Below are 24,742 nucleotides of genomic sequence, written 5' to 3' on the forward strand. Positions count from 1 at the left end.
GGTAGCAACGCGAGACCCTATCTCTACAAAAAAATTTTTTTAAAAAGCCAGGTGTGGTGGCACACACCTGTAGTCCAAGCTACTTGGGAGGCTGAGGACAGAGGATTGTTTGAGCCCAAGAATTTGAGGTTGCAGTGAGCTGCGATCACACCACTGCCCTCTAGCCTGGGCAACTAAGTAAGACCCTGAGAAAGAAAGAAAGGGGAGGGAGGGAGGGAAGAAGAAAAGAAAGTCTCACAGAGGCATACGGTATGTCCTTAAAAGAAGAACCAGCTCTGTGTTAGATCCTGAGAACGTTTGATCTCAGCAGAGAGACACGCTAACCCCAGGAGATCATGCCCAAGGGATCAGTTAGGTACTACCGCAGACACACAAGAGCAGTTCGGAGGAGGCGGGTCAGCACTTCCAGGAGGACGGCAGGGTTGCATCTCTAAACATTTCATCTAAAATGGCAGTTAGTAGTCCAAAACCATAATATGCAGAATCTTACAGGTAGAAAGGATCTCAGCAAAAATCCAGTCCAAAATTTTCCCACGACAGATGTCTGCCTTTGATAACGTGGCATCACAGCTGTCAGAGCTGGACAGAACCTGAAGGAACCGTCTACCTTTAGGCAAGTAATTTATCGTAGGTTTGGCCACAATAAAACACATTTAAAACCACAACCTCATTATCTAAGCCTCAAGAGAAACCAGAGATGATCCTGGTTGTCTCTAGGACTCATTCTTTGTCTTCTCCCAGGCCCTGGGCATGTTTGTGCCATGCAGTGGTTGAGTGGTTGAGAATTTAGGCAGGTAGGTGCTGGTGGCTGGGACAGCTGAGACAGGAGAGGGCAGTTACTATTTTCTAGTCTCTGCCTCCAAGGGCATCTACTCTACTGTCAGCTGACTACTGGATGCAGCTGAAATCTGTCTCCTCAAGTTTAGTTTATTCAGCCTATTAAAACAGTCTTAAAACTCAAATTGGCTGGGTGCGGGAGCTCACTTTGAGAGGCCAAGGCAGGTGGATCACTTGAGCCCAGGAGCTTGAGACCAGCCTGGCCAACATGGTGAAACCCTGTCTCTAGTAAAAACAGAAAAATTAACCAGGCATGGTGACACAACGCCTGTAATCCCAGGTACTTGGATGGCTGAGGCATGATAATCGCTTGAACCCAGGAGGCAGAGGTTGCAGTGAGCCAAGATTGTGCCACTGCACTCCAGCCTGGGCAACAGAGCAAGACTCTGTCTCAAAAAAAAAAAAAAAAAAAAAAAAAAACAAAAAAAAAAAAAAAAAAAAAAAAAGTAAAGAAAAAAACAAGACACCAATTTTTGCTGAACCAATGGCTAAGATACAAATTTAAAATACCCAGTGCCAATAGTGGTGTGAGAAATGGACAGTCATATTTACTGTTAATGGGGACATAAATTAGCACAGTCATTTTGGAGGGTATGTAATCCATCAATTTCACTTCTAGGAATTTATTTACCAAACATACCTGCATTAGTATCCAAATATATGCAAAAGGGCCAAGCACCGTGGCTCACGCCTGTAATCCCACCACTTTGGGAGGCCGGGGTGGGCAGATCACCTGAGGTCAGGAGTTCGAGACCAACCTGACTGACATGGCGAAACCTAATCCCTACCAAAAGTACAAAAATTAGCCAGGCGTCGTGGCGCACACCTATAATTCTAGCTACTCGGGAGGCTGAGGCAGGAGAATTGCTTGAACTTGGGAGAAGGAGACTGCTGTGAGCTGAGATCGTGCCACTGCACTCCAGCCTGTGCACTGCACTCCAGCCAGACTCTGCCTCAGTTAAAAAAAGGCTGTGTCTCGCGCCACTGCATTCCAGACTCTGTCTCACGCCACTGCACTCCAGCGAGACTGTCTCAATTAAAAAAAAAAAAACCCAAATATATGTACAAAGATACTTCAATATTATTGTCTATCAAAAAAAAAGTACTGTCTATCAACAGAGAATTGGTTACATAAATTTCAATTTAAAAAAACCCAGAATACGGCCAGGCGCGGTGGCTCACGCTTGTAATCCCAGCACTTTGGGAGGCCGAGGGGGGCGGATCACGAGGTCAGGAGATCGAGACCACAGTGAAACCCCGTCTCTACTAAAAATACAAAAAAATTAGCCGGGCGTGGTGGCGGGCGCCTGTAGTCCCAGCTACTCGGAGAGGCTGAGGCAGGAGAATGGCGTGAACCCAGGAGGCGGAGCTTGCAGTAAGCCGAGATTGCGCCACTGCACTCCAGCCTGGGCGACAGAGCGAGACTCCGTCTCAAAAAAAAAAAAAAAAAAAAAAACCCAGAATACTAAACAAACGTTTTAAAATAAGGTAAAAGAGGCCAGGCTTGGTGACCCACGCCTGTAATCCCAGCACTTTGGGAGGCCGAGGCGGGCGGATCACGTGGTCAGGAGATCGAGACCATCCTGGCTAACACGGTGAAATCCCGTCTCTACTAAAAATACAAGAAATTAGCAGGGCATGGTGGCGGGTGCCTATAGTCCCAGCTACTCGGGAGGCTGAGGCAGGAGAATGGCTTGAACCCGGGAGGCAGAGCTTGCAATGAGCCGAGATCACGCCACTCCTCTCCAGCCTGGGTGACAGAGTGAGACTCCGTCTCAAAAAATAAATAAATAAATAAATAAATAAAATAAGGTAAAAGGACAAAATAGATTTTCATATATTAGCATGGAAAAGGAAAAAAATCCATGAGAAACTGCTATGAGAAAAAAACAGTGTATCAAATGATATTCTATTATTTATATAAAGAAAAACTATATATATGCATTAATGTCTAGAAAGACAGACGTCAAAGTACATAATGGCAAAAAGTGGTAGAGAAACAGAGGGGTTACAGAAATTTTCATTTTCTATTTCATATACCTGTTTTTTTCTGCTAAAAAGTCATGTATTACTACAACTTTTTTTTTAAATACACCAATTCCACAGACAGGTGAAAAGAGGAAGAACACTTCGCTTACCTGACAACCTTCTGGGGGACGAAGTCTTCCAGGGGCGTCTCAGAGTAGGAGTCACTCATGTGAAATATACTGGCTGTTCCTATCTTCCCAAAGGGGAAGGAGACGGTCAGCCCCTCATTGGGAGTCACCTTCACCACTCGGCCCATGGCCACTTCCCCTTCCTCAAGCTTATGAGGACCTGGTGGAAGAATCAACCTGATTCAGGGAAGAGGAAATGAGCTAAGGGAGGAGCGGGAATGCCAGCCACACACAGGCTGGGGAAGGTAGAGACTGCCCAGACTTGGGGTATCCGGGCTGAGTGATCCAGAACCATCTAGACTGAGATCACCCTGCCACGTAGCCAAGAACCCCAGGGCCAAGTGGTGGATAACTCTTTCCCAGGGACTCGAGAAAAACACCTGTGTAAGTAAAGGTAACTCAGAGAGTGGCAGAATAACTGGGCCAGAGCAAAGCCCAAGAGAAAAACTGTTCCAAGAAGGTCCCACACCAGGCTTTCTGAGGATTCCAATACTGAAGGGGTCCTCCAACTTGAGCAATAGCTGAAAATCCATGCCACCCCTTCCCGCCACTTCCCTTCCCCGACCAGGCACTGTTTCATTCCCACACCTATGAGGGACAGACATAAGAAGGCCTTGGAGGAATCTGGGCCAACAACGGTGGCCCTCAGGGCCTGGCCAACCCGGAACTTCTTATCTGGATGCTTCAGAACCTGGAAGGATAAGAAAACTCCTGTGATGCTTGAAGAAAGGCTGTCATTTATCCAAAACCATAGCATTTAAGTCTCCAAAGCAAGTATCTCCCAAACCAACCCTTAAATAAATAACAAGGTTCCTCAAATCCACTGTAAACCCACACACCAGACACTGAGCCAAGCTTAGGGAGCTTGGGTCCCCTCTCCAGAGATCTCAAGCACACTGACCTTGAAGCTCAGAGAAGTGAGCAATAAGGGAATTCTCCCCCGGATGTCTGGGGCAATCTCCACCTCAAGCCATTTCTTCACCACATTGTACTGAGGGAAGAAAAGGAACCAGAGTAGGGCAAATACAAATACAAGGTTTCCCGCCATTAAAACTTTCCTAAAACCACCAGGTGGAAAGGGCCCCAGTACACTTTTCCAAGAGACAGGAATCCACCCCTCCATCCCACTGCCCTTGCCCAACCTCCGCTTCTCACCAGCTTCCCTCAGACTCCAGCTCAGAGCCTTTACCAGCCTAGCAGAATGTGCATCTTTCCCAGGGTCTCAGCTGACCAGGAGGCAAAAGAGACTCCAGAGATGTCCTCAAACTGGAGAACCAATCCCACAGACCTCTGTAGCCTCCTCCAAGCTCAGCTGTGCCCAGCGATTGTTAACCATCTCCAGAGGCCAATTTTTAATTTCTAAACCAATTTGGATTTGGATCCTTCACTGTTTATGCAGTGTCTTGCCCTAAATACGCACTCCAATTTTCTCTTTTTTTTGAGACAGAGTCTCGCTCTGTCTCCTAGGCCGGAGTGTGTGGCGGCAATCTCGGCTCACTGCAATCTCCACCTTCCAGGTTCCAGTGATTCTCCTGCCTCAGCCTCCGGGGTAGCTGAGATTACAGGCGCATGCCCCAGATCCGGCTAATTTTTTGTATTTTTAGTAGAGATGGGGTTTCACCATGTTGGCCAGGCTGGTCTCGAACTCCTGACCTGCAGGGATCCGCCCACCTCGGCCTCCCAAAGTGCTGGGATTACAGGTGTGAACTACCAAGCCTGGCCATAAATACGTACTCCAATTTTCAAGTCAACTTAGCAAATCATTTATCAAGCAGCTACTATGCACATGGCATCATAATGATAAATAAAAGCCAGGGCCTGCCTTCAAGGAGATTACAGCCTACAAGCAGCAAGTCAAATCAGTGTGCAAATAACTACAACAGCAAGCAACATGTAGGAAGTACAACATGCTATAGGAACTAGTAACGAGGGAAGGTTATCTGTGCCGAACCTTGATGGGCAGTAGGCAACTGGAATAGAAGGTACTCCAGATGTAGAAACCAGCACGAATAAAGACAGGAAGGGAAAAAGACAGAGAAGCTTTTCAGAATGACTGCCACACAAGGTGCACGGAAGGGCAGATTATGAAGAGCCTTATCTGCCACGCTAAGGCATCTGGGGCGTATGAATGTCTATAGACAACAGGTAACTGAAGGGATCAAGCATCAGTGATGATCATGCTCAAAGATACTCATCGAAGAGGAATCTGGCAACAATGGAGAGGTGTTATTCTTCAAGGTCAAACCCAATCCAGCCGCCTCTCCTATATGTTTCAACCAGTACAGGCTGCTTTCTTTCCTTTTTGAACTCCTGTTCCAGTTGGGGTTGGAACACATAATCTGGCACCCAATTTCATGTGTTTTACAGTGCACCTGAACTTCATGAAAAGCATGAATCTAAAATCCAAATTATATACATTTATATTCTAAATCTTGCCCTATATTTTACCTTTCATTTCTACAATTAACCTATCAACACTGAATTATGAGCTGCTTGCTAATTGTGTGTAAGCCATATTTTAGCTCCCTCATTAGACCAGAAGTTCTCTAGTGGCAGAGGCCATGTACTATCTCCCACAAACCCAGCATGGTAGCACAGACTCAAATGCCTTTCTCTGCTAATGGCTTTTCTCTCCAATGTCACCTTTTTTCTGAAAGAAGAATGACATCTCATTGCTGAGTGGCAAAACTACTTACCTTCTTTAAGAAGCAAGTAACAGTCTGGCCGGCCTGATACTGTTTAATCTTCTCCACGGGGCTAACAGAGTGAGTGTTAAGAGCAGTGTGGCCATCCTCCAGCTCACTGTTTGCAGAAAGGAAATGTAAACAGTAAACCCACCTCTGGATAAGACTTCGAGTTTGAAACCATCTCTCCCAAGTGGCCACGGATTGACTGTACGGGACTCCCCTACTCATACCCACCCTCCAAGGCCTTGTTTCTCTCCTCAAAGGGGAATGTCCACAATACTGGCCCGAGGCTAATCTTTTCCATTTCATTCATCTACTTATGGACAAGCTACTTTTAAAGCAGGTAGCCCACATTAGCCTTTATAAACTCAGGAAACAAAATTGTTTTACTTCTTTCATAATACTTTGGCTGTTGCTTTAGTTTGCAAAACTGCATTCAAAAATTCTCTCTCACTGAATTTGACAACTGTGTGAGTTCAGCAGGGGAGATATTAAGCCCATTTTATGCTATTGAACCAGGAGTTAAAGTCGGGGCTTCTGACTCAAACTCCAGGGCGCTCTGCCCTATGCTACCCTTCCATTAGCATTTTCTTGATTTTTTTTTTTAATAAAATGAGCATTCATTTATTCAAGTAATTTTTTTTTTCTTTTTTTTTGAGATAGAGTCTTGCTTTGTCACCCAGGCTGGAGTGCAGTGGCACAATCTTGGGTCACTGCAACTTCCACCCCCCAGGTTCAAGTGATTCTCATGTCTCAGCCTCCCAAGTAACTGAGATTACAGGCACCCGCCACCACACCCAGATAATTTCTTTGTATTTTTAGTAGAGACAAGGTTTCACCATGTTGGCCAGGCTGGTCTCGAACTCCTGACCTCAAGTGATCCACTGGCCTTGGCCTCCCAAAGTGCAGACTATGGATGTCGGCCATGGCATTCAGCCTTTGATTTTCTTTTTTCTTCTCAGAAAAGCCACAAAGGGATGTAGCCTGAAAGTTATCAGTCCACAATCACCTCAAAGGAATCACAGAACTGCCACCCCTACTTACCAATCCAAATAATTTCTAAGCCCAAATGAACTAAACTGGTACAAGTAATGTTAGTAAATTTGTAAAATACAATAGCAAGTGCTCCCAAATGTAGAAAATGGGAACTTTCCTATCTAGTAAAGTAAGAATTGCCCCAGCACTTTGGGAGGCCAAGGCGGGTGGATTACCTAAGGTCAGGAGTTTGAGAACAGGCTGGCCAACATGATTAAACCCCGTCTCTACTAAAAATACAAAAAAATTAGCTGGGTGTGGTGGTGGGCGCCTGTAATCCCAGCTACTCGGGAGGCTGAGGCAGGAGAACCACTTGAACCCAGGAGGTAGAGATTGCAGTCAGCTGAGATTGTGCCATTGCACTCTAGCCTGGGCAATAAGAGCAAAACTCCATCTCAAAAAAAAAAAAAAAAGGAGAGAAAGGACTTGAATAGACATTTCTCCAAAGAAGATATACCAGTGGCCAACAAGCAAATGAAAAGATGCTCAACATCACCAATTATCACAAAAAGCAAATTAAAGGGACAATGAGATATCACCTTACACCCGTTAGGATGGCCACTATTAAAAAAACAAAAAAACAAAACAGAAAATAACGAGTGTTGGCAAGGATGTAGAGAAACAGAAACCTTTGTGCACAGTTGATGAGAATGTAAAATGGTACAGCAATTATGGAAAAATATTAAAAACAATTACCATACAATCCAATGATCCCACTTATAGGTATATACTCAAAAGAACTGAAATCAGGATCACAAAGAGGTATTTGCACACTCATGTTCAATGCAGCACTATTCACAATAGCCAAGTGGCACAAGCAACCTAAATGTCCGTTGACCAATGAGTGGATAAACAAAATGTGGCATATACCTACAATGCAATATTATTCAGCCTTGAAAAGACTGGATATGCCAGACACAGTGGCTCACGCCTGTAATCTCAGCACTTTGGGAGGCCAAGGCAGGCAGATTGCCTGAGCTCAGAAGTTTGAGACCAGCCTGGGCAATAAGGCAAAACCCAGTCTTTACAAAAAAAAAAATACAAAAATTAGCTAGGCATGTTGGTGCATGCCTGTAGCCCTAGCTACTCAGGGGGCTGAGGGAGGGGGATCACTTGACCCAGAAGGTCAAGGCTGTAGTCAGCCATGATCACGCCACTGCACTCCAGCTGGGTGACAGAGCAAGATCCTGTCTCTAAAAAAAGAAAAAAAGAAAAGACAGGACATTCTGACACATGCTGCAAAATGGATAAACCTTGAAGACATTACACTAAGTGAAATAAGCCCATCACAAAAGGACGCATACTGTATGTGTTCCATTTATATGAGTGAGGTACCTAGAATAGTCAAATTCACTGAGATGGAAGGGGAAATGGTGGTTGCCAGGGGCGGAAGAGAGGGAGAAGCAGAGTTGCTGTTCAATAGGTATAGTTTCAGTCACGCAAGACGATTTGCTGTACAACATGCATTTAGTTAACAATGCATGTTGTTTCAGGTAATGTATACCTGAAAATTGTTGAGGGTAAATGTATGTGTTATAGTAATTTAAAAAATTACTATAATTTTTTTAAATGAGAGATGAGGACAGATACATATAAAAGGAAGACCATGTGAAGACATGGGGAGAAGATGGCCATCTGTAAGCCAGGGAGAGAGGCCTTAGAAGAAACAAAACCTGTCAACACCTTGATCTCAGACTTCTAGCCTCCAAAATTGTGAGAAAAGAAATTTCTGTTATTTAAACCAAACCAAACCAAACCCACCATATATGCGGATATGCATTATCCTTTGTTCTTTTCCCGAAGTGATTTGAAACTTCCTCTCCAAAAAGAGCAACCCCCCAAAAAAGAAGGGTTGTCAGTACTGAATGGGGACCTATGAGAAAACTCACTGGCTAACAGGAATGCCAGAGACACCTTTTAAGACTCCTGAATGGCCTTTCCTCTTTCCTCTCAGCCCTCCAGAGGAGTAACCAGGTAAGATGAAGCTTAACCTTGAGTGCCCCTCAACACCTCTGAACTCAGCTCTAGGACAGACAGCATTCTCTTTGTGAACGAGATCCCCATATGAAATGAGGAATAAAAATACAGCTACAATTCCTCTGTTAAGTCAAAACTGTCAGTTAAATGTTTTTCATCCTGACTTCAAAATATTTATTTTAAAACATAAGCATGAGAAATATCACTGTTTCTCAAGAGCCTTGAGATTAAAACAAGTCACAGTACAACAAAGGTGCATGGAGGAAGTGGAAGATGTCTGGCCATCTGTCTGGGAGTGTGTCTGGCCATCTGTCTATCTGTTATTATAACTCTACATCTCCCACCTCCTTAACAAATCCACTCACTTCCTGATGTGGCCCACTCTGCTACAGCCAAGTACCCCACTCCGGCTCATACCATAGTCTTCCAACACCAGCAGTGTTAATGAGGGGTTCCTCAGTACTCCTAGAATCAAAAACCATTTAGGATCTCAGTGTTCCCACAGAGTTCACTGACTCATCCCCCGTGTATCTGTTAAATTAAGATATCTACCCTTAGTTTGAATAAACTACTTAACTTCAACCCTAATTAAGGGTTTAATTAAAACAAGACATCACATGTCAGAGGTGAAGATACTGCAGGCTGAAACCATTAATATGAAGAGGTTTCTTCATTTTTCCAACAAAGACTGGAGGGTAAACACAATCAAAATCTACAAAACTAAGAAACCACAGAGTTAACAAATAGGAATGTAATTCATCCCCCAAATCTTATTATTCTGAAACTTCAGTTAAGGGCTTACTTTGAAGCTCCAGAAGTGTTATTAGCATCTGAAACTCAATGTGCCAGGAATATTTCCTTTGTGTTTTTTTTTTTTTCATTTTGAGATGGCTTTCGCTCTTGTTGCCCAGGCTGAAGCACAATGTCGAGATTTTGACTCACTCCAACCTCCGTCTCCCAAATTCAAGCGATTCTCCTGCCTCAGCCTTCCAAGTAGCTGGGATTACAGGCGCCCGCCACCACACCCGGCTAATTTTGTATTTTTAGTAAAGACGGGGTTTCACCATGTTGGTCAGGCTAGTCTGGAACTCCTGACCTCAAGTGATTCACCTGCCTCAGCCTCCAAAAGTGCTGGGATTATAGGCGTGAGCCACTGTGCCCAGCTCTGGAAGTTACTTCGGAGACCATTCTGTAAATCTCTAGGTGCATTAAGATTTACAACCTGGATGGATCCCAGGACTGAGCCACAGAGCCTTTCTTAATTGAGGTCATACGCATCTAGCTTCATTCACTAAGAGTCTATCAATCTGAGAGGCTGGGTTCTTTTAGAGAACTCCTCGTTCTCCTCCCCACAGAGGATCTCATGGAACACTCTTCTCTTCAGAATCTACCCCAGCATGACCTGAAATTCCAGCTCAGCCTCCAGCCCACCACGCAGTCGTCCAGGTTGAAATAACAAGTATCCTTGGATACATGTTGCTTATTTAGGGAATTACTGAGTTATAGAAAATTGGGTTGAGAGCAAAAATGTTTCTTTTTGTGACATGCTGACAAACAGAACTGAAACCAGGCTTTAAATTGATACTTAAAACCTGTACACAGCTTTTGCATTAATTTTCATATGATCCCTCTAGCCCTAGGAGAACCAAATATCCCCACTACAGAAACAAGAAAACTTGGACAGAGAAAGGCAAAAATAAATCCTAACACTGGTAAAATCAAGATTTGAACTCGAGATTCCTAATTCCAAAGCCCAGTGCTCCTTCGATAAGACAGTGCTGCTAATGTCCCCCTCACCTTGGCCGAACACTCAGCTCCGGGATGGTTCGAACAAATCTGGGGTGACTTATTGGGAGATACCTGGAGAAACAAATAAGCTGAATCATTTCTCTTCATCTCTATAACACAGTAATCTGTAGGTCAGGATTTCTCCCTACTCTCCACCAAACCAAGCTCACAAAAGCACCCTGTTCCACTGTCACACCACTACTGAAGGCAGATGTGTCAGGCTGAAGGTTTCCATTCCCAACCTTTGCAGTTAATAGTAAGGAGCAGGCTCATCTAATTTTTTTTTTTTTTTTTTTTTCTGGGACAAGGTCTCACTCTGTCACCCAAGCTGGAATGCAGTGGCGCAATCATGGCTCACTGTAGCCTCAATCTCCTGGGCTCAAGCAATCCTCCCAGCTCAGCCTGCCAAGTACACCTGGGACTACAGGTGTATGCCACCATGCCCAGCTAATTTTTATTTTTATTTTTAGTAGAGATGGGGTCTTACCATGTTGCCCAGGCAGATCTTGAACTCCTGGGCTCAAGTTTTCCACCTCCCTCATCCTCCCAAAGTGCTGGGATTACAGGGTTCAGCCACTACGCCCAGCCTCAGCTGATTTTTTTTTTTTTTTTTTTTTTTGAAATGGAGTCTCACTCTCTTGCCCAGGCTGGAGTGCAAAGGCACGATCTCAGCTCACTGCAACCTCTGCCTCCTGAGTTCAAGTGATTCTCTTGCCTCAGCCTCCCGAGTAGCTGGGACTACAGGCACTGTGCCCGGCTAATTTTTGTTTTTTCTGTAGACGGGGTTTCACCATGTTGGCCAGGCTGGTCTTGAACTCCTGACCTCAGGTGATCCACCCGCCTCAGCCTCCCAAAGTGCTGAAATTACAGGAGTGAGCCACCGTGCCTGGCCTGATCTTTTAGGATTGTCATATCAGATCCTGAAAACAATTTTCCTTACAGTCTATATACTCCAATTCTTTTGTTCTAAAAATAAGGAAACTGAGGTCTTTATTTAGAGGATAAATGACTTACGGAAGACCCCACAGTTAGCTACTGAAATTAATATGCAAATTATTGGCCAGACTTTGAATTCTTTTTTTGCTGTTCTTGTTATAGCAAGAATTTCTGCTACACTAACATATGGCACTAGCTTTAAAGTAAATGAGGATAATTAAAGTGGGCGGTGGAGAATGGATTATGACAAATGCAGACGTATACGGCGCAGTAACTGAGGTATACAGCACAGTAACTGAGGCAGGCAACCCACTAGGCAAAGAACAGACTACACACTCTCTCTTTCAGTCTTCATCATGGCCCCACAAGGTAGTCGCTACCATGACTCTCACGTTACAAATTAAGAAAATAAAATTTGGAGTTAAGTAGCTACTGCCACATGATTACAGTTAATCTAGAATTCAAACCCAGGTCTGACTCCAAACCCATGTTCTTAACAACCACACCATATATTCCATCTTTTTAAAAAGAATCATGCACTGTAATCCCAGCACTTTGGGAGGTGGAGGTGGGCAAATCACAAGGTCAAGAGATCGAGACCATCCTGGCCAACAAGGTGAAACCCCGTCTCTACTAAAAATACAAAAAAAATTGGCAGGGCATGGTGGCAGGCACCTGTAATCCCAGCTATTCGGGAGGCTGAGGCAGGAGAATCGCTTGAACCTGGGAGTGTTGGAGGTCGCAGTGAGCCAAGATCGCCACTGTACTCCAGTCTGGCCACAGAACGAGACCCTGTCTCAAAAAAAAAAAGAAAAAAAAAAAAAACACAAAAAGTTAGCTGGGCGTGGTGGCAGGTGCCTGTAGTCCCAGCTACTTGGGAAGCTGAGGCAGGCGAATGGTGTGAACCCGGGAGGCGGAGCTTGCAGTGAGGCGAGATCACACCACTGCCCTTCAGCCTGGGCAACAGAGCGAGACTCCATCTCAAAAAAAAAAAGAAAAAAAAAGAATCATGCAAAATAATTCTTTGGTGAATGCCTTCTGTTAACTAAAAGAGAATCTGACTTACATGCAACTTTCTGGAGCCCACCTACTTTCCCAGTCCTCCCACAACAACAACAATCTCCCTCGAAGCCAGCCCACCCCCCAGAGCCTCCATACTTGAATGTCTTCATGTCTCGCCCACCAATCACTCGGGCAGTGACCGTCTTCCCAACCTTCAGCTTGGTAGTAGGAGAGGTGCCCTCTGGAACATCATCTAGAATGTGGGAGGCATGGATACAGCCAATGATGCCATCTTCCAGAGTCACAACCACATGGGTGGGCTTAATGGACTTGACAGTCCCTGTGACCATGTCCCCGATGGAGAGGGTGTGCTTCTTTATCGTCCCTACAGTCAGAGATGGATCCACTTCTTCATCCTCATCAACTGTCTCAGAGTCCTTCCGGGTCGGCCTCATGGTCCTCTTGGCAGCCGGCCCCTCCACAGCCAAAAGAAGGCCAGTCACTCCTGGTTCTGTGGTCTTGAGGGTTAGGGAGACACCCTGTCCCACCTGCAATTTCTCTGAGTCAAAGCGGAAGGTGTCGTTGAGGTGAGAGGACAGGGAGAAAGCTGCCAGGTGGCCAGTCTCTACCAAGGAGGCAATGGCAAAGGACTTCTCCAAGTGCTGCACAATCGCCTGGTGTTCGCTGCCTTTCCTCAGCTAGAAGAGAGAAAAGCCACCATCCCTGCTTTCCTTACACAGCATGGTCACTCACTCATGGCCCCACTAGGCAGGGTGTGGCTGAGGAAACCCTCTGGGGTCCCAAGGCTAGGGAACCCAAGGCTGGTCTGAGCTGGAACAGACTAGCCTTCACTTCCTGGACCTAGCTTTCCTCTCCTGTACACTAAACTCATGGGGCTGCCTCTGAATTACCTTGGCTTGGTTTTTGTTTTGCTTTGAATTTAAATTGCAAGACCCTATCCTAGATCTAGTAAATCTGAATTTTACAAGTTATTGAGGTAATTCTGATGTACAGCCTTGCAACCTCTAACAGCTCTCTCAGCTTAGAGACACTGTGGTTCCTGACTCTGTCCTGCAGCTCCCCCACCCCCAATTTAATCACTCTTCCACCCAAGCAATGAATAGAGTCATTACTGAGAGCTTATTGTGTGTAAGGCACCTAGCCTCTCTTTCCTCAAAATCCAAATTGTGTTCATGCTCTTGTATGCCCAAGCTTCCCTTAGGTGATAAAATAGTACAGGGTCCTGCTAGAAAACTGAATGAGAAGTTAGTATTGCTTTCCATTCTCTCTCTGTCTGTCCTAAACTCTTAACATTGTAAGCAACTAGAAATTAAGGATTATATCTATACTGCACCATACTCTATGCAACTAGGTGCCTAATAAGTGCTTTAGACAATAACCAAATATATTCATCACCCAGAGAAAAATAATAATTTTTCCCTCAAACCCATTCTTATGTCACACAAAAGTGTCCAGAAGACAAGGCAGGCGAGGGTGTGGATGCACAGCCTGGAGGTCTGAACTGCCCACAGACATGCTGTTTGGCTCATGGGATGTTTTTAAAAAAAAAAAAGTTTCCAACATTTTCAGCTCTTATTTCAAATAAAAATCCAAATTCTGCCTTCTCTTAAAAATCAAAGATTTAGCAGCAGTAGCCCCAGATTCCCATCCGGCAACAATTGGGCGGGACTGAACAGTCTCGGCCCCACGCGGGCTGGGCATGCACTCTCCAGCTCGTCAGAGTCCCAGGCCAGCCACTCCCTACCCACATAGCCAGCTCCACTCCTGCACACTATTTATCTGTCTGGCCCTAAAGACATGGGAGTGCCCATGAAACTTATCACCGGAACCAGAACAGAAGTCAGCACTATGAACCACACCAGGACAAGAGGTCTAAACTGGGGGTGTCCTGGATCCCTCCACACAGAGGGCTACCCTTGCTACAGGAATCTGAGTTGGAATCCCTGAACTGGAGTGGGGTTGAAGGGTGCATCATGTGAAACCATGGAAATGGAAGTCAGGAGCAAGCTTACCTTTTTAGCTTTTCTATTCACCAAGTCCTGGTGAAGGGAAACGTGCACTTCCAACTTCAAAAGATCAACATTTAAGATTACAACCTTCTTTTTCTGCCCAGATTCCACCTCCTGCCCTGCAGTGCAGAACCACAGTGTGATTATCCTTCTGGAACAGGGTGAAGGGAGAGCAGCACCTCTCACATGTAGTTGCTACCCCTTAGATCCAAAAAAGCAAAGAGGACACATGTCCTGGGTCCATACGGGTCATAATTACGGAAATCAAAGGTCTATCTCCCATAGTTCAAGTTCAGGTAGGCCTTAATTTATGTAACCTAATATATAAAAATCTAGATTTACCCAATTGTAACAATTAAAGGATTCATACCTAAGCCTTTGCATTCACACAAGATAGGCATGCCAAAAATCTCTACCGAATCAACTCATGTACCCTAAGTATTTAGAAATTCTATATCCAGGAGAGGGAGCAATGGGCAAAGGGTCCTCCCACCAACCACAATGGGTAAGACAGAAGCACTCACCTGCGCGATGGTATCTGCTGGCTCTCAGGACCAGGTCAGGCACTGGACCCCCACTGAATACCACAGAGCCATCTTCCAACACCTCCTGCACCACTAGGTCAAGGAACATTCCTGGGGTCATCTCAGCCAGTGTCTGGATCAACACAGAGTCTGCCAGAGACCCAAGGGAAACACGGATTAGTACCATGAAACAACGCTCTCACTGTTCTTTTCCTCTGGCAGTGTGCTATCACAACGGAGGACAGTGGAGCACTGGAACCACTGACAAGGTAAAATCACTTTCTGCAAAAATGTTCAGTATCCATGAAAACTCTTGTCACAAGCAGACAGACCTAAGCCCCTTGCTAATAATCCTACCTGACCATAATTCATGGGAGTAGCCAACAAATACCAGGAAGACAGGCTTTCCTTTGGTTTCTGAATTTTCACTGTCCCCTCTCAAGCCTCCTGCTATGAAATTCCGTTAAAGTTACAACAACCCCACACAATGGTTCAAAGTCTAAGAGGGTCAGAATAATAACCCCTCACAAAGCCTGGCAGGTCCCAGTTCCATTTCATCTGCTGAACAAAGGAATGAAAGGTGAAAAGGCAAGTGAATTCACAACAAATGCAAATATAAAGCCACAGAACTAAGGGAAATTTTGACTCTGGACTGGCAGTGGGGAGAAGGGGACATCTAGGATGCTCGCAATGACCTTTATCTTAAAGGGGTGTAATATAAACATTTATTGAGCTGCACACATAACTGTGCACTTTGGCCGGACGCAGTGGCTCACACCTGTAATCCCAGCACTTTGGGAGGCCAGGGCGGATGGATCACTTGATGTCAGCAGTTCGAGACCAGCCAGGCCAACATGGTGAAACCCTGCCTTCTCTAAAAATACAAAAATTAGCCAGGCATGGTGGCAGATGCCTGTAATCCCAGCTACTCCAGAGGCTGAGGAAGGAGAATCGCTTGAACCTGGGAGGTGGAAGTTGCAGTGAGCCAAGATCGCGCCACCGCACTCCAGCCTGGGTGACAGAGTGCGACTCAGTCTCAATAATAAATAATAATATTAATAATAAAATTGTGCACTTTATGCAGGTCATACTTCCATTAAAAAAAAAAGTTAACCAAATTTTTTTTTTCTTATGTTCTGGGAAGCCCAACAACTCACCTAACAACAGGTGTAATTTACAACACATACTCCCACCCCTGGCCCGCCTCCCCTGCCCCACAGGTGCCCCACCTCGGTTGCTCATGAGGCTGCGCACGCCCTGCAGCTCCTCCAGGCACTGACTCAGGAGGAGGAGGCTGGTGGTGGCCAAGTCCCCCAGACCGCAGTCCGACAGCCTCAGTGAAAGCAGCATCCGCTGCTTCTCCTCATCCACATTGGTCACCTTTGCCGCTACTGTCTGGCCCTCAACAAAGTGGTCACTTGTGGAGGTCACAAATTTGTCACTCATGATCTGAAGAGAAGAACAGGCAGCAGATGAGAAGAGGAAAGGTCTTCATTAAGACAACCCACTTGATGTCCCTGGAAAGGGGTATGTGAGTGGGGGGAAATGGGGCCCAGGAAGCTCCCCCAAGCCCTCTCTGAACACAGCTCCACTCCCTTTCCATAAAAACAGAGCCTCCGGATTGGCAGGGAGTGGTGGCTCACGCCTGTAATCCCAGCGCTTTGGGAGGCCGAGGCGGGCGGATCATGAGGTCAGGAGTTCCAGACCAGCCTGACCAACATGGTGAAACCCTGACTCTACTAAAAATACAAAAATTAGCCAGGAGTGGTGGCATGCACCTGCAATTCCAGCTACTCGGAAGGCTGGGGCAGAAGAATCACTTGAATCTGGGAGGCAGAGGTTGCAGTGAGCCAAGACTGCACCACTGTACTCCAGCCTGGGCGACAGAGTGAGACTCCATCTCAAAAAAAAAAACAAAAACAAACAAAAAAAAACAGAGCCTCCAGGAGAGGGCACCCAGTCAAGAAGGCACATTCACAGCAAGCCAGGCAGACACCAGGGCTGTCCTCACCCCTAACAACCCACGGGAACCCTCTGCCCCTCACTGGGCTTGTTTCTGGGGCTCTCCCCTCTGCTCCCATTTTTAAAATGTTTCTGGCAGGGGATGCAAATGAGATTTTCCCAGGCAAAACACCAGGGAGACAGGCCTACAGAGGGGAAGAAATACTGATGAATGATCTGCAGCAGCAATCAGCTGCACGCCATTTGCTCGGCTGTCTTCATTGACTTTGGTGAGTCCCATCCCCCCTCTAGGCCTCAGCTGACATGCCAGGCACACCAGGAGGCTCTGCTAGGGGACTGCTGGGATTGTTCCCATCTGAAAGTGCAGGACTCAATGACATGGGGATGGGGTGGGGGGGGTAATAATTTCAAGGACATTCTGGTCCCTTAACACCTTAAAAACCTCAGAAGTCTGCAAAACCTGTACTCAGTAGCTCAGGATGATCAATTTCCCTGTCTAAATGTGCTGAGAGCATAAAAACAAGTGCAGTCATCTTCACACTGGAGACCAAGGCCTTCAATGTGTAGTGTGGAGTGGGAAAGGTGTCCCTTCCTCCAGATGGTCACACAGCTGGGCAAGAGGAACATGGGCCAAAAGCTCAGCTGCACTCACCCCTCCCAGGTGCCTTTATGTCACACACACCTTAAGAGGTACCCGTGAAAATCTTTCAAAAGAGTAAAGTATCCTTGGCCGGGTGCGGTGGCTCACACCTGTAATCACAGCACTTTGGGAGGCTGAGGCAGGTGGATCACTTAAGGTCAGGAGTTCAAGACCAGCCTGGCCAACATGGTAAAACTCTGTCTCTACTATCCAAAAAAAAAAAAAAAAAAGCCGGGCATGCTGGTGGGCACCTGTAATCCCAGCTACTTGGAAGGCAGAAGCAGGAAAATCGCTTGAACCCAGGAGGCGGAGGTTACAGTGAGCAGAGATCACACCACTGCAATCCAGCCTGGGCGACAGAATGAGACTGTCTCAAAAAAATAAATAAATAAATAAAGTATCCTACTCCTCCCCACCCGCCCTCAGGTTCTGTGACCTTGTATCTCTCCTCAAAGCCCTTGTACATGGAGTAGAACTTACAGCTTTTGGGGCCAGTCCGCTAAGACCTGAGGGGAACTGGATGAACACGCCATAGTCCTTGATGCTCTTCACAAAACCAATGAGCAGCATTCCAGGATGGATTTCTGAGAAGTTCTTGGGATCCTGGCCACCTTCTACTGTGGAGACCAAGGCTGGCTTCCTGCAAAGAAGCTAGTGGTACTTCATCAAGGAATGTTCCAGAAAGGGCAGATGAAATGTCCATCTCTCCCATCTCCTTTCTCCACAGAGAAAGACAGAACTGCAGGCTGATCTCTGCTCCTACAGCGATTCTCTAAGTGTGCAGACCAGCAGCATCAACATCGCCTGAAACTTAGGAGAAATGCAAGTTCTCAAGCACCACCTAGATCTACTGAATTAGAAACTTTGGTGTGGCCCAGCCATCTGCATGGCCCAACTGCACACTACAGCTGAGAATCACGGTTTTATTCCATTCCCGATTCACTAATCTGCAGATTACTAGAGGAGACCAAAAAGGGATGGCTCATCCCCCTGGTCTGGCAGCTGGATCAGCCATCACACAATCCTCCACTACTCCCTCTTCACACTGATGAACTTATTTTCCCTCCTCTGCCCATTTTTACTCCAAGGAGAATGAACTTTACATTCTGTGAGAAGCTCCTTCAAAGCACCCATGCAAAGACCAAAGGGAATATTCCTGAGCCTATAGCCCCAGGAGAGAAGGCATAGGGGGAAAAAAAAGAGGAAAGGGGGACAGAAGCCACCTTATTAATTGTTCTAACCCAAGGGGCAAGCACTGAAAGCCCCAAGAAAACTAGATGTGCTCCCGAGCACCCCACTGGGCCTCCTTCTCCAGCCCCCGAGAGTCCTCCTCTCTGCAACCTTTCAGGCTACTCCGCCCTGACCACTGGCATCTGCTAGCAGCACTTACTCAGGCCTGCTCTTACTTTCCATAGCACAGGCTTCGTCACTGGTTTGGTTTTGTGGAGGTATTTCTGAGGTCAAATAGCTGTCTAATTTCCCCAGAATTTCCCATCCGAGCACCCATGGCCCCCGACCTTCCTCTGCTCCACAGATACCAGTCAAGGATACAATATGCCCCTCGCTCTGGCTCAGACACAGGACTCTGTGAAGGATGTCACCTGCCTGGAGCCAATGATGTAACAATGGGCCGTTGGCAACGTGGTCCGACAGATGAGACGTGGGGAGGAAAGCACGGATGCTGTGAGGCAGGACAGCCACCTCCAGCCCATCTTTGGTCTTCTCTAAAACCTTCACATCTACCAACTACCCAGGGAAGAGAAAGACAAAAACAGCACTTGTCATGAACAGAGAACAACCTGGTCTGGATCAGGCAGGGCTTGGAGGCATCAAACTCCGGCACCAAGGATCTCTAAGAGGCAGCTTTCTTCCAAACCCCACCCACCACCCCAACCACCCAGCATGCATGCACATGCACATGCACCAGGACTCATGTGTGGACCCATCGCACTCCTCTCTCAAGTCCCTCCATGGAGCCCCAGGAAAGCCAGAACTGCAGGCTGGCCCTAGGGACCCGAGAGGAAAGAGGTCAGAAACCCATTGCTGAAAAGCTTCACTGTAACAGGACTTTCATGGACAGCTTCCATTTGTTCTGACACACAGGAAGGAATGCGTGTGAACCCCTCTAGCCCCAAAATCTTATCTAGCTACCTCTATCTTTCCGCTTCATGGGTTCCAATACGCCACGGGTTAGTGGTGCCCTGCTCTCTGCCACTGTAACATAAAATAGCTTGTCCAGAGAAGTCCACGTACCTGCCCAATGTTAATGGCTTTTCCTTTCTTCTGACTGTGTCCTGCAGGCTCTTTCTTTGGCTCTGGATCACTCGACAGCTTGAAGGATAAGAGCATCCTCTCTTTGGATGGCTCACAGTTCAACACGGCAACCTTCACCACCTGGCAAGAAACCACACAGGCTTGGCCAACTCCTCCCAGCAAGCCTTGCAGGCCCTGCAGCGTGCCCTCCACTACTGCTGCAGAGGCGTTGAGAGATCTACCGAGCCTTTGGATCAGATCAGGAGGCAGTGAAAAGAAGAAATACACTGAGAGCTACACAATCCCCCAGGGTAGCCTTTGGGATAAAGGGAAGACATAAGTAACTTTTTTTGTACAATCCAAGTCTTAAAAATTATTTTTCTCTTTGAGGTGATGGAGATGCTAATTACCCTGGTTTGATCATTACACATTGTAAGCATGTACTGAAATATCACATGGTGGCCAGGCTTAGTGGCTCAGGCCTGTAATTCCAGCACTTTCAAAGGCCAAGGCGGGCTGATCACTTGAAGCCAGGAGTTCGAGACCAGCCTGGCCAACATGGTGAAATCCGATCTCTACTAAAAATACAAAAATTAGCCAGGCATGCCGGCACATGCCTGTAGTCCCAGCTACTTGGGAGGCTGAAGCACGAGAATCACTTGAGCCTGGGAGGTGGAGGTTGCAGTGAGCTGAGATCACGCCATTGCACTCCAGCCTGGGTGACAGAGGGAAACTCTGTCTCAAAAAAAAAAAAAAAAAAAAAGAAAGAAAAGAAAAAAGAAATATCACATTGTACCCCATAAATATGTACAATTATTATCTATCTGTTTAAAGTCATTTAAAGGAATAAAAAAGTGTTTTTCCTAGTGATAACAAGACTCACTAGTTTTACAGCACTGCCCCCATGTGGTGACAGTGACCTCAAAACAATTTCTGATATGAGAGGCACAGGTTTATTACAGGTAAAGACTGACCTCTTCCATGTGTGCCTGAGATCCATCAGCTTGCCAGCTTCTGTTGAACCCCGCCAGGCTTTCTCTCTGTTCTGTTCCCCATCTCCTCCATTTAGCCGGCTCACACCCACTGCCCCATGTGCTCTCTTCCTCAGCCTCTTAAAGGCAGCCCCACTACTTACCATCCTTCATATTTGTGTTTATGGGGTCACCAAGGGTAAAGGGGACCTGTCTAGGGGAAGGGTTACCTGGCCAGTGTAAAAAACTCTCTCCGGGTCAGGGATATACTCGGTACTGAGCTCATGCTTGGGCACCAGTCCCTGCACATTGTTGTAGAACTTAACAATGCAGCCATAGTCCTTGACCCTGATTATGAAGCCATGTGTCTGCAGACCAGGCTTGGCATCGGCATAGCAGGTAATGACAGGTAGTTTGGACTCAATCAGGGTTTTTTTCAGGGTCATCATCAGCTTCTTGGCTTCAGGGTCACAAAGCAAAACCTAGGGGAGGAACACAGGCTGTCATCAAGTTATCTGTTATCATGAGAGCCACTGAGCTGGTCTCTGCAACCTCTTAAACCCAAAAGCCACGGGGCCATTCCCCAAGAACCTGCTATAGCTTTTCCTCTAATCATCTCAGTGGCAGATTCTTCCTGCCTCCTGCTGTATGACAATCTGGAGCATACAAATCACTATTTCAAATGTAATTCCTCCCATAAATTGCCGCAAACTACCCTCTCCTGACCATGAAGCAACATTAATTATCTTACAGCACCTCTATGGAATCTTGATTACACTAACTTCTACACCATCTTGGCTCCTTCCTAGTGGGCTTTGCATCTAGTCTAACAGAACCAATGATGAACCAATTTACCACCTTAGTACTGCTGTTTATTAGCTATGAAATAAGATGGAGATGCAACTGTCTTTCACCCCCTCAGAAGGTCACCTCCTTAAAGACAGAAAAACTATTTTTAACCCTTGATCCCACTACTGTAAAATTTTGCACCAATGGGCAATCATTACCTCTGCTGAATCAATAATGATGAGATAAAATGAATACAGGAAAATGTAACATGCTGAGTGCCTGCCCGTGGAGCACTCTTGTGTGCATCATCATGTTGAATCTTCACAACCCTATGAAGCTTTCCTTGGGATTCGAGCCTTTGTCATAAATCACCCATGTTTTGGCAGCTTTGCCAGGGCTATTTCTGTGCCTGGAACACACCCTTTGCTCTCCCCAACCTTCCAAATCCTACCTATCCTTTTTAGTTCAAGTTCCACCTCTGCCAGAAATCTAGAAAACATTATTGTCATACAGAGCTGAATTTGAAAACTGGTTCTGCCATGTATTAGCTGTGTGACTCTGGGCAAGACAGTTGGCTTTCCTAAGCTTTAATTTCCCCACCCACAAAATGAAGCTAATAGTACTTAATTGTTTGGGTTGTTTCAAGGATTAAATGAAATAATGCCTGTCACAAGCCTAGCATAGAAACTGGCACAGAATACCTGTTAGTGGCAGTCGCTATTGATAACGTCAACAATTCTGGCTGCTCCAGCCCACCCTCACCTCCCCTTTCTCAGGTGTGACTACAGCACACAACCTGCACCAAGCCACATGGCAAAAGATCACAGGCTGGCTTGCTCTCTCTTCACGTATGAATATTTTGACTCCCAATTATACTACACAAAACGGGGACTTACTTTTCTCTTCCCAATGCCAGGTACAGCACAAGACACACTACAGACATTACACACTCACTTTGTGGAAAAAGGCAGAAACTTCAGTTGAGAACTGCTCTCTTCCCACCTAGCCAAAACCCCAAGAGACCCTTCAGGAGGCTCACCCGGCACTTGACCTCATCCCCGATGTGGTACTTCTTCTCCGGATTCTTCATCAGGATGTCAGCCAGGTGCATGGGAGGTACCAGGCCCCTCATCTGCTCGCCCACCTTCACCAGCATCCCATATGACTTTATGGTTAGCACTGTGCCCTAGAGAATCCAAAGATAAGCTGCCGCAATGTCTCAAGAATGGCCTTTCCCCCACCTCTTACAACAAGGCATGTCACACCTCCCCTTCACAACCACCTTCCTGGGCTAACTGTGCCTGCTATTCCAGATGGCACATGGGTGAAGCACACACCCCACACTGAGCTGGATTATTCTGTCGGCTTTATTTATGGGAGCCTTCACATCTTTCTGTGTGAGCATGTGCTTTCTGTGTGCCTTAAAATACATTCCCCAAAGGAAGGGACTATGTCAAGGTCTCCTAAGGAATAAACTCTACATACAAAGGGGGCTGCTCGATTAGAGCCAAATGGTTGGAGAGGACAGGTATCTGGAACTGGCTTCTCACTAATATCCCAGGTAGATCAATGATCACAGGACTAACTTTTGATCTGGTCTACTAACCACCATCAAATCCCAAATCTCAGGATTTATGATCTACTGCCTTTGTGTAGCTGGGTGGTGCTAGTAAGATCTTACCTTGCAATTAATTATGAGTTACCCAAAGAAAGAGAAAGAAATTCTAGTCAACAGGCAGAGGCAAGGAACATGACATTCAATGTGTTAACATGAGGACTAACAGGCTGACAGTCACCTGTGTGTGAACTAAACAACGCCTGATGGTGAGGGACTACCTAATTATATGCTTGAGGTCTTACCTTTACCACTGCCCCAGGCTGGATGTCATGATATCTAAGGTACTGAGCTTCAATAATAGACCTAGGACAAGGAGAAAACACAGAATTAAATAAACTAGGGCAGAGGTTGCCTAAAATTCAGGGCTACCACAGTCATGCTGGCAAGAAAGAAAACCCTCCCCAAGCACAGCCAGGAGAAATGGAATATGAACATGTACAGGTGCACATCTCTACACCCCTACCTGTTAATGACAGACTTACGTTCGTAGAGAGAGCAAGGCCAGTTCATCCATTTGGCTGTAGTCAATAATTCTACACTTGTGAGTGTTCCCTGGCTTGAAGGCCTCAGGATTGAAGACGTTCTTAGAATCAGAGAGATGGCTGAGCTGCAAAGTACCAAGTGATTGAGGACAAGCCAGGGACAACAGGTCTGAGCCAATGAGACCTTACAGCCCATAGAGAGGACTCAACACTTATCATGTACCATAAAAACAGTACTTTGATTGCCTGGTTAAGTAATTCTTTACACTAAAAAACTGCTCTTTATCATCACAGAATTTCAGTAAGGTCAGGGAAAGTCCAGAACATAGGTCAGTCAACTGTGCCTAGTGCCTGTTTTTGTAAATAGAAGTTGTACTGGAATACAGCCATCCATTCATTTACGTACTGTCTATGGCTGCTTTCATGCCATAACAGTAGCGTTGAACAATTAGGACAGAGACCACAGGAACCACAGCCTAAAGTATTTATGACCCAGCCCTTTAAGAAAAACTCTGCTGGGCCCTGGTCTGGATCCTAACTCATCCTTATACTTAACCATTAACCAAGTATCAGATATGGCAAGCTGGTTCTAAGGCATCCTAATACAGTCAATAGACATTGTTCTAATCACTATGAACAGGAATTAGAACTGCAATATCCAAAAATTTTAAACTAGCATCAAGGGATGAAAGAAGCAGAAATGGCCCCCTGTGCTCCAAAAGTCCTTCCAGTGATAAGATCCCTGACCAAACAAAGAGGCCTCCTTACCCGGGCATAGGCCAGAACCCCATCCTTCAGCCTAAATGTGGCCCCAGCCTTTTTGAAAAAACCCTGGACAGGAACATCATCCAGCACTGCTCCAAAGTTCTGGCAAGAGAGTCGGGTGAGTGGGCGTCCAGGTTGTAGGAAGATGGGGCGCAGGCTCAGGCGCACAACTCTGGTTCGAGGATGGATGCAGAGGATGCAGGCCCTCACCTAGACAAAAGGAAGGACAGGGTGAGCACGAGGAGGCACACAGGAGCACCCTAGAGCAGACCTTCCAGGCATCAAGCCTC

General features: G+C 46.2%; 1 protein-coding gene across 1 annotated transcript in view; it reads right to left on the reverse strand.

Annotated features, from left to right (window-relative positions):
- PDCD11 (programmed cell death 11) overlaps positions 1-24,742 on the reverse strand; it is a 51,845-nt gene that overhangs the window by 8,995 nt on the left and 18,108 nt on the right. Inside the window, 17 exon segments of the mRNA XM_030807475.1 lie at positions 2,976-3,153; positions 3,582-3,684; positions 3,895-3,984; positions 5,690-5,795; positions 10,490-10,552; positions 12,575-13,116; positions 14,452-14,567; positions 14,973-15,122; positions 16,202-16,421; positions 18,055-18,225; positions 19,126-19,320; positions 19,828-19,968; positions 21,029-21,280; positions 22,627-22,773; positions 23,448-23,508; positions 23,688-23,812; positions 24,456-24,662. Coding sequence (XP_030663335.1) covers positions 2,976-3,153; positions 3,582-3,684; positions 3,895-3,984; positions 5,690-5,795; positions 10,490-10,552; positions 12,575-13,116; positions 14,452-14,567; positions 14,973-15,122; positions 16,202-16,421; positions 18,055-18,225; positions 19,126-19,320; positions 19,828-19,968; positions 21,029-21,280; positions 22,627-22,773; positions 23,448-23,508; positions 23,688-23,812; positions 24,456-24,662 — 2,867 coding nt within the window.

The sequence above is a fragment of the Nomascus leucogenys genome, chromosome 3 (genome assembly GCF_006542625.1).
Source record: "Nomascus leucogenys isolate Asia chromosome 3, Asia_NLE_v1, whole genome shotgun sequence".
Lineage (NCBI taxonomy): Eukaryota > Metazoa > Chordata > Mammalia > Primates > Hylobatidae > Nomascus > Nomascus leucogenys.